This window comes from Akebia trifoliata, chromosome 13 (genome assembly GCF_017979445.1).
Source record: "Akebia trifoliata isolate Shusen 1 chromosome 13, ASM1797944v1, whole genome shotgun sequence".
NCBI classification, from domain to species: domain Eukaryota; kingdom Viridiplantae; phylum Streptophyta; class Magnoliopsida; order Ranunculales; family Lardizabalaceae; genus Akebia; species Akebia trifoliata.
In genome coordinates, this window is record NC_141387.1 from 17,252,213 (window position 1) to 17,264,987 (window position 12,775).

General features: G+C 35.6%; 1 protein-coding gene across 1 annotated transcript; it reads right to left on the minus strand.

Moving 5' to 3' along the window:
- Positions 1-8,539: 8,539 nt before the first annotated feature.
- Positions 8,540-9,733, minus strand: LOC147388034 (protein FAR1-RELATED SEQUENCE 5-like). Its single transcript, XM_086420264.1, has one exon. It carries the CDS (start codon positions 9,731-9,733, stop codon positions 8,540-8,542), a length of 1,194 nt encoding a protein of 397 aa, XP_086276390.1.
- Positions 9,734-12,775: the final 3,042 nt, after the last annotated feature.

A 12,775-nucleotide genomic window follows, 5' to 3' on the forward strand; every position in this document is an offset into this window, starting at 1 on the left:
GAGAATCGAATCAAACCGTGAGATTTGGTTTGCTTTGGTTCGGTTTAGATTGAATTCAGTTTGATTTTGGATTTAAAAATAAAAAACCGATGAATTTGGTTCGGTTCTTGATTAAGATAATATAAAAAACGGAACCCAACCCAAAAACCGAATAATTAATTATAATAAAAATATTATATAATATATATATATATGGGTCCCGTTCAGCAACAAACTTTTGGCAAAACATTTTCAAAAACATGGGTTAGAGGTCTTCGAATGAGCTGATTTTTGGTGAGGATGATCTCTACGGTAAGGAGATCATCCTCACCAAAAATCAGCCCATTCCCAAACTTTAGCCCCAGTTTACAAGTTGAAAAAATCGTGGATCGTCCATTTTTTGTTAACCATTTTTTATGGGGTTAGAAGTTTTGGAATGGGCTGATTTTTGGTGATGATGATCTCCTCGCTGTAGAGATCATCCTCACCAAAAATCAGCCTATTCCAAGACCTCTAACCCATGTTTTGAAAAATGTTTTGCCAAAATGTTTGTTGCTGAACATTTCCCTATATATATATATATATGAAGGCGTTCAGCGCCATCTCTTTTAACAGTCGTTTTAACAAAAGAAGCTCCATCGTTGGATATAGATGAATTGGACGGTCGAGATTGAATTAAATAGCATATACGTTTAAGTTATGGATTTATGGGCTTTTTACAGCACCATCCCTCATTTTTGGGCTTATTAGTGCCACCTCCTTAGCACAATTAGAACCTGAGAGTGAAAAAGAATAGAAAGTTCTTGTCTTGTTCTCTCTAACAACTAAAACCCTCACTCTCTCCATCTTTCTCGCTCGAGCGCCATCTCTTTGAAACCCTCGAACCTCTCTCTCTCTTTCTCTCGTTGAAACCCTCGAGCACGAACGGCTGCTATATACTCACTCTCCCTCTCATTCTCGCTGCAACTCCATCGACAAAGCACGAACACGAACGGCTCCTACTAAGTTACACACTCTCTCTCGCTCTCGCTGCAACTTCATCTCACGAACACGAACACAAACGACTCCTACTAAGGTTTGATTTTGATCTTCACTTTGATGCATCTATGATCCATGTCGTTTGCTAATGCATTTGATATACATTGATTTCTTTATCAATTTGAAGATCTATATTTTCTTGGTTGATTCTATTGATTTACATGTATTATGGTTTTTATTTTACGATTTTGATGATTTACGATGATTTACGATTTTGATGATTTTTTACCCTTAATCGAGCAAAATTATGGTGTTTATTTTTATTTTATTTTTTTAATATATATTTTATTTTGAAAAGTTGGATTACTTTTCCTATTTCAAGCTTTGTTAGAAATGGCTGAAGCAAAGCCAGGTATGAGTATGAGGAAACTAGTGTTTACCAAGATTGATCAGCTTCATCCATGCACAATTGAACATTCTTCAATTGGATATCACAACTAATTTTGAACACAAATTCATTGAACTTTCCCTCCCTCAACATTTTTATGAGAATGTTGAATGGCCTTACACCATGTCATAAAGATATCAAAAAGAATTATTATGCTTCCAAATCATAAATGATTTCATTGAATTTGCAAGAACATGGAATTCCTCCCAATTGATCACTCTATTGATCTACATGTATTATGATGTTTATTTTATGATTTTGATGATTTACGATTTTGATGATCTTTTACCCTTAATCGAGCAAAATTATAGTGTTTATTTTTTTTTTTAATATATATTTGATTTTGAAAAGTTGGATTACTTTTCCTATTTCAAGCTTTGTTAGAAATGGTTGAAGCAAAGCCAGGTATGAGTATGAGGAAACCAAAGAACTCTACCTATTAGAGTCACTTATGGGACAAGAGAAGTTAACAATGGATGTGAGTTTAGACCTTCCATTGTTGAGATTGGAGGTGAAGGCCTAACAACCTTTTACACACTGGTAAGGTTTCAGTTCCGGTCCTCTTCGGCCATGTGCACGAATATACTTGTGATTTTGATAATTTTCTTGTTATTGGTTTACTTGATTTGATTTGAATTTATTATTACTTCACAGAGATTTACAATTCTCACATTGATATATATCTCTGATGCACATTTTGTGAAACCACTCACAATTGATTTTGTCAGGTTTGCTATCAAAATGGGCAAGTTTTATGTTGTCTTTGTAGAGAGAAAGACCAGGATATTTTTCATATAGGAAGAATGTCACCAGTACGTGGATAGATGTCCGTCAGCTTGTTACAAATCATTTTCATCGTATGAGGAAGCCACAAGGCACTTTATCGAAGATGGGCATAATCGTGATATAGTTGAAGAGAAATTCCATGAAGTAGAGGATCAATTCCATGACTTGAAGCAAGAATTCTATGAAGTGGAGCATGTGGAATTCAAGAAAAAATCAAATGTATTTAAGAAATTACATGTAATTTGTATAGTTATTTTCATATTGTCTTTAGTCATGAGTATGTATTTTATTTGAACTTAGTAGATTTCAAGAGAATAATTGATTTTGGATCTTAATGAGTGAATGTATATTGTATATTGACTTTAATTATTTATTGCCTTTAGCCTATCTTGCATGTAATTATTTATTGCCTTTAGCCCAACCTCAACACCACCCCTTGTTTGTTTGAGACCAGCTATCATTTAGCAGATTTCATTACTAATATGCATTCCAACACGTTGAGTCATGTGGTTTCATTACCAAATATCAGGATTACAGATGAATGTTGTAGGATATTTAATGGGTATTTCGGAAACACACTAGAAATGTTTGGAAGAACAGGTTATGATGTGGTTGAAGGTATTCATGAGACATTAAGAAATGGGTTTGAAAGATACATAAGTGAAACTTCTGGAAGAGACATACATGGTTATCTAATGCTTTTTCATGAACTTCATCGTTTAAGCATCATGATATCGGCATGGCTACGAAGAATGTTACTTGGTCTATCTTAATTGCTGGTGGAGAAGAAATGAGGGATTGAAACTCATATTACATTTTGTATTCGAGCTAGGGAAGGAGGTTACCACTTTTTTGGCATATAAACTTGTTTTGTGCAGTTACTTTTGAATGAGAAGTTATTTTAGTGGGAAATATCAGGTAAGAGTATTTTAGGTGGATCTGATTCAGCACTGAAGCTTGTGCTATGAACTGCTATTTGGAATTACAGTGGGGAGTATTACCTCTCACTGATGAACTGTAGCTTTCTAAGTTTTGTTATGCTTCTCCGGACTGAAGATGATCAGTGTTACCATACATCATGTGTTTATGTTGTTTCCACACCAAACTGGAGATTGATCTTTCTTTCACTCATCTGGAGAACAAAAGTTGTGTCTAATTAATAAAAGTACCCACATCTACGTGATAAGATACCCCGGGTACTTCATGAATACCTCAATCCTCTACCTAACAATTATCTTATTTACTATTTTATAATTGTTTTATCACTGTTAATAGAAAATGGTGGGTGCAACAGGAATTATCTAGGTTTAAACATATCTTTGCAGTCAATAAATCTCATGATAGTGAAGAAATATTTCTTGGATAGAAATCTTGTTTATCTAATCCAACTTTCTTTTTGGAGTGATTTAATATAAGTTTTAGTAATCTTTGATAGCTAAGAACTATGAGTTATAGAACTCAAAATGTTAACAACAAAAGGAAACCCAAAAAAAAATTGTCACTGGTCAAAAGGTTTCAATACATTAACAACCTCTTCTTACAAAGCACCCATGAAATACCAACCAAATAGGAGATGGGGAAACCAGATTCATTCATAAATGTATTGTATGAAGTCGTAACCAGTCGTGGTCCACTTGTTGTAGGCATCGGTGCATGTGCGAATCATGAAATTGGCTGCCTCACGTTCATTCATTTCTGGGTGCAATCTTTTACGGAGATTTCCAATGGGATCACCCCTGACGAAGCAAGGTAACCCACTCTCAACAGATTCCAGCCCACGTACCCCACCAATCGGATCTAATCGCACGGCATGGTCACTTGGTGATAATGTGCCAATACCTTTGTTACCCATCCACTCAGAAACCTTCACCCATAAAACATCCCAAAGCAAGAAATTAAGAAAAAGTAACTTGAAACATATGTTTGTCATCATAATAACCATAAACAATGTTATTTAGACGCTATGTAGAAAGTGATGGTAAGCTAAAAAGGCAACATCAATTGCGTGTACAAGTGATACTTACATGTACTGTTGTATGGGTGAAATCTGTTGTTGTTGGACACAACTTCTTTAAGATATTCGATATATTCAGAGAATTACAACAATATAGAGGAAAATGGTGCGACCATGCTTGCTCACATAGCGACAAAAAACTCCATGCTTCCTCAAAAAACGTGTTTTTACATTTAAACATGTTTTTTTGCATTTTAAATGCATTTTTTTTAAAACACTGTGTTCATTATCCCATCCATATAACGACGTGCAACAAGATAGCCCTTCACGCATAAGCTGTGATGACGATGCAACAAACACAATCAAAATTCGATGGAAATAAAGAAACAATAATAATAATTAATTAATTAAAAGTTAATAGCAAGGCTTACCTTACAAACTGGGTCCAGGTTTCACTTTTCATCACTCCGGATGGGTAGAGCAATTGAGTCATCTCGTGGCTCAGCTTAAACTGTGCACTTTCAAATTGCATATTACCACCAGGAGAAGTTTCCAAAATAAAATCAAAATCAATATGAACAAGCCTCCCCACACTGCTTAGGACGTAAATTTTGGGATTAGTTAAAAGAAAATCACTTAGTTCCAACATAGATTGCAAATCAAAGAATTGGTAATTATGAATTATGGGTACAGAAAACACCTATCCAGAAAGACCATTTCAACATCACTTGGAGATCCATAATAACAGCTATCAGTTCATCCTTATTATCAAACCAGCTAGTAACCAACTATATGCTTTAGGAGTTCCTATAGAACTCCTAAGATACCTTTGCCTAGTTATAGTCTACATTGCACAGTTTACTAATAAGGATGTCTTGGGATTTCATCACATGCTCAAAACTCAAATTCCAGAACAGACAGAACATAATTATATGGCTATATGCAACTAATGAGTAATTATTATTTTTTCAAATTTTTAAATGATTTTTTGCATATAAATACTCAACCACAGCAGAATCAACATCATTGTTCTTATAAATAAAAATAAATAAATTTTGGATCACTTGAACGAGTCTTGTTCCTCAATTAAATAGTCTAAATCGATGTCTTCTGTTAATTCAAATGAGTTAACAACCATACCCATGTTTGTCAAGTTGAAACACAGATCCTTAGGCAGATTTGGATTGACCCAGTTACCACAGTTTATAATTGCACAAATGTAACCCCAAGGGGTTGGCCTAGATCAGAACCATACCAAGACTGAACATGGCCATCCCAAGATTGCAAACTCTAAAATAAGGAATGAATGGAGCTGGAAAAACACTAAGAATTGTGAAATTGAAGTGAGAAATAAGCCCACACCTCTCATGCAAAGTAACAATGGATAGAACACGATAGGACCAACTCACCACTAGATTTTCACATGGAACGAAAATTAACTGAAGTAATATCTTGGATTATAACATTCTCCAAAGTAAGAAAACCACTTTTGATGGGATTTTTTTACTCCAAAAGCATATACTGGAAAAAAAAAATCCATTGACCAGATATGAAAATAAGGATACACATTCCAAAACTGAACATTTAAGCACCTATTTTAAAAAGAGGTGAAAGAACCTTATTATTTCTGCAAGATAATGAATTGTTGTCTGGAACAAAATGAAGAGAGCGCACCTTGTGGTGTTGGAGGAATCTCATAAGGACCTGCAACCTGCAAGATCAATTCTAAGTATCAGAATGCAATGGAATGGTAAATTTTCTTGACAAAAATACCCTTTTAATCTCAAGTAAGAATTCGAACAGCATTTCTTATGAAGCACACAAGGGCATCGGGACAGGTATGTTTTATAATATGAATGATGTATAATATTTCAAGAAACTGTCTATTATTGAAGTCCTTAGACTGCTGGAGGGAAACGGTTGGCATAGTAAAAACACTAGATTTTAAAATTAAATAAATAAGGGTATTCCATTAATTTTTTTAACAAGCATTTCTTAAGAAAATGGTGTTCTTGTCCTCTAAACTGTTGAACACAAAAGAGGAGAGACTTATTTACTTGACCAAATTGTATTCCACTTGCAGAACACTTCAACGAAACTTAGTGCCCTAGTTCTAGATTTAAAAAAACAACAAAAATACATAAATTAATTAATTAAAGGATACGGACCTGTGTAATGTCACAATATTCTTCCCCAAGTGTTTGTTGCCCCGAACATGTTGTCAATACATAATAAAGCATCCGACCCAACAGTTTGGTCTGCAAGATGAAGAAAACAAAAATTCTATGCCTCTCATAAGCCCGAATACATGCAATGAGAGGTTGATCCCATTGTAAAATACATACTAAAGAATCGGATCCAACAGCAATTAAAAGTTATAGCTCTATCATGGAACATAAAAATGCAGAAGAAATACTAGGTACCAAAGCAATTCAAAAGACTAACCTCACTTTGGGAAGCTACAGCAACTCGTGTACATGTAAATGATAGGCATCTTGACGTCCCACCTGTAAAAACAAGCAAATAAAAAAGGATATAATTTCTTTTATCACAAAAATTAGATACTCTCAAGAGGTCAGTGAATTAGTCCACAGGCTTGAAAAACACTAGAGACCAAACGATACCAATGAGACTCGAGTACGTGTTTGGATTCCTGTTGAGCTTTCTCCAGACCATGATCAGAATGAGCCTGGTCATCATACTAGCTGGAGGCATCGAAGTGGGCTTAGAGTCACCATGAGTAATATTCTTGGGATGGAGCTCCGTCGTAGAGCTCGAACCAAGCTTTGATAGGCTCGGGCCATCTCGGTCTACCCCATTAGGAGCTGCCCTATTTCCGAAGCTGAATTCATCTCGACCAAACTCACCAAATAGATTGCAAAAATGGCACATAAAATGTCAACACCCATTCTGACATGGCAATAGTCATAATAATTTGATATGTCAAGACATAATATTTGGGATCAAAGTAATAAGACTACCCACAATATAATCATGGAGAGATTGAACCTTTTGAACAAAGAAGGCCTAGAAATGCAATACAAGTAGCAAAAAACTGCAAGTTTGAAAATCCATGTCTCTAATAAGATTTACTGAACAAAAAACAGCAACTTGTTCCAACATGTTTGTTAACTCAATGGAAATGCCTCATGATCGCTTTCCATGTCCTAACCCAATTCTTGAATATCATCATTATCTATTAAAAAATATAATTATAAATAAGACTATACAATATAAATAAATATTTTAAAGTGATATTTTTTCTTACAAAGATAATTTCACTTACCTTGGGTTATAGAACATGTTCGCTTTTTATATGGATTTATAGGACATATTCGTTTGTCGTGTCTGAATGCTTTACATGATGCACACTTTCATTTCTTCTTTTGGCTCAACTTGATACTACTTTTTAATCTACCTGTACATTCAACATTTCCTTTACCCTTCTCATCTTTCTTCCTACCCTTTGTTTGCGAGACATTCGGATTCAAAAGTAACAATTGTGATGCATCAATTACAGCTGGGGATGCATCAACTACAACTTCATGTTCTAACATTTCATCGTATTGAATTTCAGAAAGTTTTTAGGATAGTTCATTTAAGGTATTCGTAAAGATTTCGTATCTCTTCATTGAAATAGATGCAAAACTAGCTAATGTAGTAGCTTGTTGACACATATTGCCAAATCTCAATGCAATTGGCGGTTCTTTTCCATCGATCATTACTTCTGAATCCATCACCCTAAATTTGTTTGCCCATTTCCTCCATCTTCATAGAATGAAGTGTGACGGTATACTATCAATGTCTAGACGGAAAAACACCTTTAAAAAATGCCAACATATTATTCCAACAAACTCAAATTTCTTACATTCACATGCACCCTTGTAAGTATCCAAATTTAACTTCAACACAAACTCCTTGGATTTACCAAACTTAGTTGTCATCCGATACGTATGAAATCTATCATCGATTCCCATTTCTTCAACTTTAAGTTGATTTACTTGGAGTCATTCTTCTCTGAGTATCTCAAACATATTTTTAGTATACACTGTCGCAGCATGTTTGAGAAGTAACTTGTCATTCTTCACACATCGAAACTTGTGTTCTGATTTAAAATCTTCATCGGTCTCATTTGTAACAAGCTTTTGCAATGCTTTCTCATACTTGACTACAAATTCTCTTGTCTTCCTTGTAATGAACCCATAAAAGAATGCATTAATACTTTCACTACAGCCAGTAGTATTCATGCCAGCAAAAAAACAACCCCGATTATACACAGGCATCCAAGACTCCTGTAAATAAAATAATTGTTCAAGCCATTCATTTCCTTCCAATCTATGCTCTACAATCAAGTTCTTCCAATTCTTTTCAAACTCTTCTCCCGTGTATGTCGATCAAATACACCTCTCTAATTTGCTTTTGAAATCACAAGTTTCAAAGTATTTATAAGTCAACTTCTCAGGAAACTTCTTCATGATGTGCAAAATGCAAAGGCGATGACATGTGTTGGGAAAAATTTTGGCAATCGCAATCCTCATTGTCAAATCTTGATTGGTGATCATCGATATTGGGTGACGTCCTCCCATAGCCTTAAGCCAAGTCTCAAATAACCATAAGAAGGTCGTCTCTGTCTCATCTTGTAGAAGAGCACACCCAAATTGTATAGACTGAAAGTGGTGGTTTACTCCAGTAAATGGAGCGAACGGCATATCATATTTATTTGTCCGATAAGTCGTGTCGAATGTCACCACATCACCAAAATATTCATACGACAATCTAGACCTTGCATCCACCCAAAAGAAATTCGTTGCCCTCATCTCATCATCGCGTTGTATTGCATAAAAGAATTGTGGATTTTCAGCATGTTTTGTTATGAAGTAATTTAATACTGACTGTGCATCCCCTACCTCCAACTCCCTATGCCTAACATTCCTCAAGTGATTGTAACAATCCCTACCATCAAAGCCAATTAGATCTCCACCAAGAATGGTTGGCACTTTACTGATTTGAATATTTTCTCTTCTGAATGTTTCCACTAAATCCTTAGCTACTATAGGCATACAACGATTTGATCTCATCCTTATTCTCTTCGATAGTATGACTACCTTGTGATTATGGTCATCGTCGAAAATGGACACTCTCCATTTTGCGGTCCACTTGTAATCGTGTATAACATGCATCATAGCCTTACATCCAAATTTAACAGTTGAAGAACTTCTTCTGATTATCTTATTTGCGCTTTCATTCACAATTGTTGCTTCAACATCTTTTTCTTTTGCCTTATATTTACCTTGATGTGTGCAAACATATGTCATTCCAGTTATCTCATTTGAACCTCGTCCACACTTAGTAGTTGTTTGAATACGAATGGAAAATCCTTCTTGATGCCCGTAATCTACATAATACTTCTTGACTTCTTCAATTGAATCAAAGATCATCCCCACATACGGTACATTCAACTTTTCAACATTTTTTATAGGACTCTCGCAATCAACACGTTCTCCACTATCTACTTGGATTCTCGATGAAGATCCCATTGTTTCACCAATAGTCGCTTCCCCACACTTGTCAACGCCAATTGTATCCATGAAATATTTTCACTGATACATTAAATCACAATCAATTCATTAAAGAAAGATTCAAAGTTATGCCAATCGTATGCCTTCATTGAAGGTGATGCAAAACTATCTAAAGAATCAAAGTTATTCAAAAATAAACTTGTGATTCAGAAGGCTGAACCTTTTGAACATCTTTCTAATAATACTCATAACCAACTCTACCAAGACCTCCTTCCATCCCTTAACTAATACCGTAAACTACCACTACTCCCCAAACAAAACTCCAATGCATTTCCCTATAAAGCATTCTGAACCAATCCAGGGGTGCACAGCTTGAAACCCAAAATCCCTCTTTGAGTCTCTTTTTCTCCTCAGCCTTCCAATCAAGTGGAAGGCTCTCTTCCTCCTCCACTAGAAAAAATTTTCAAAAAATAACCACCACCCAATTCAAAACTCATTGTTTTTGAAGTGGGTATCTCGATTTCTAATCGAAATTCCTAAAAAATGAAAAATTTTAAACTACCCAATAAACAAAAAAATTCAGTTATTTCTTAAATGTGTGTCTCGATTTCGATTCACTATTTTTGAAGTTGGTATCTCAATTTCTAATAGAAATTCTTCAAAAATGGGAATTTCTAAACTACCCAACAAACAAACAACTTCAGCTATTCCTGAAGTGGGTGTCTCGATTTCGATTCATTATTTTCGAAGTGGGTATCTCGATTTCTAATCGAAATTCTATAAAAATGGGAATTTCTTAACTACCCAACAAATAAAAAAATTTAGTTATACCTGAAGTTGTCTCGATTTCGATTCATTATTTTCGAAGTGGGTATCTCGATTTCTAATTGAAATTCCTCAAAAATGAAAATTTCTTAACTACCCAACAAACAAAAAAAATCAGTTATTTCTAAAATGGGGGTCTCGATTTCGATTCAATTTGTCAGAAAAATAGGATTTTTTAACTACCCAAAAATCAAAAATCAGAATTATCTGAAATAGGTATCTAGATTTGAAACAAATGCATCTGTATTAATTAAAATCATAACATGACTAGAATCAAAAAATAAATAACCCAAAAAAATTAAATCGAAAAAAAAACCTAAATAATTCTGAATTTTTTTGTCTTCATAAAATCGGAAATCAAATCACAAATATACAATTATTTCGCAGAATAATTCCATGACAGTGTTTGAGATTTCAAAATTAGTTGTGATATCCAATTGAAGAATGTTCAATTGTGCATAGATGAAGCTTATCAATCTTGGTGAACACTGGTTTCCTCATACTCATACCTGGCTTTGCTTCAGCCATTTCTAACAAAGCTTGAAATAGGAAAAGTAATCCAACTTTTCAAAATCAGTATATATTAAAAAAAAAATAAACACCATAATTTTGCTCGATTAAGGGTAAAAAATCATCAAAATCGTAAAATAAACACCATAATACATGTAAATCAATAGAATCAACCAAGAAAATATAGATCCCCAAATTGATAAAGAAATCAATGTATATCAAATGCATTAGCAAACGACATGGATCATAGATGCATCAAAGTGAATATCAAAATCAAACCTTAGTAAGAGTCGTTCGTGAGATAAAGTTGCAGCGAGAGCGAGAGAGAGAGTGTAACTTAGTAGGAGCCATTCGTGTTCGTGCTTCATCGATGGAGTTGCAGCAAGAGCGAGTATATAGCAATCGTTCGTACTCGAGGGTTTCAACGAGAGAGAGAGAGAGAGAGAGAGTATGTGTGAGGTTCGAGGGTTTCAGCAGAGCGAGAGAGAGAGAGGTGTTGGAGGGTTTCAAAGATATGGCGCTCGAACGAGAGTGAAGGAGAGAGTGAGGGTTTCAGCTGTTAGAGAGAACGAGACAAGAACTCTCTGTTCTTTTTCACTCTCAGGTTGTAATTGTGCTAGGGAGGTGGCACTAATAAGCCCATAAATTCATAAGTTAAACGTATATGCTATTTAATTCAATCTCAACCGTCCAATTCATTTATATCCAACGATGGAGCTTCTTTTGTTAAAACGACTGTTAAAAGAGATGGCGCTGAACGCCTCCTATATATATATATATATTTGTTTTTAAATTTTTTTATATAAAACCTCATTCGTTCGTCTCTCTCATCTTTCTCACTCTCTACGCTCTCTCTTTCGTCTATCTTATCTCTCTCTCATCTCTGCGATCTACCTCCAACGGCTCCTGTCTCTCTCTCTCGTCTCTCTTATCTCTCTCTCGTCTCTACAATCCATAGCCAGCGGTTGCTCTGTCTCTCTCTTTTCTATGATCCGTCGCCAGTGCCAACCGTTCGTTTCTCTTTTTCTCTCTCTCTGTGACCTGCTGCCAACTCTTGCCACCGTTATTTCTTTCTCTCTGCGCCTGCATCTTAATAAGTGACCTGAGGCACGATCCACGACTGTGACCACCAGCTACGACAGGTTCCTCCCCCCTCTCTCTCTCTCTCTCTCCGTGGCTGCGATTTACGATCAAACCGTAAATCTCATGGAACCCAACCGAACCAAACCTAATTAAGATCGGTTTGGGTTGGTTCGATTTTAGAACACTTCGGTTCGATTTTGGTTCTTATATAGTGGAACCAATCTTGATCGGTTTGGTTCTGATTTTGCTCTAACCCAAACCAAGTTGCACCCCTAGTTTAAACTCACGATTTCTCAATCTCGTCTCGTTCGTCAGTCCCCAATTCCAAGTCAATGAGTTGAGACTAGACAACTTCTTCTTTTTCTTTTTTGGGTTGGGATTAACCCGGACTCAACCCAATTGATGAGGGAGCTTTGGTTGGATTATATGGAAATTGAGTTGAGCTTGGGTTAGGAAATCTCAGCCCAAATTGAATTTGGATTGATGCTTCGGATAACCCGACTCAACTCAAATCTGATTGAGCTTGGGATAATGAGTTCTAACCCAATGGTCAGATTGAGTTGAGCTTGGGTTGATGGCTCTACAACGTGGGTTGAGCCTGGGTTGACCCTCCCAAGTTGCAACCTTATTCGTGGATATGCTCAGTTTGAATTTGGGATCATTGTTCACGGTTTGCCACTTGAAAATGAACCT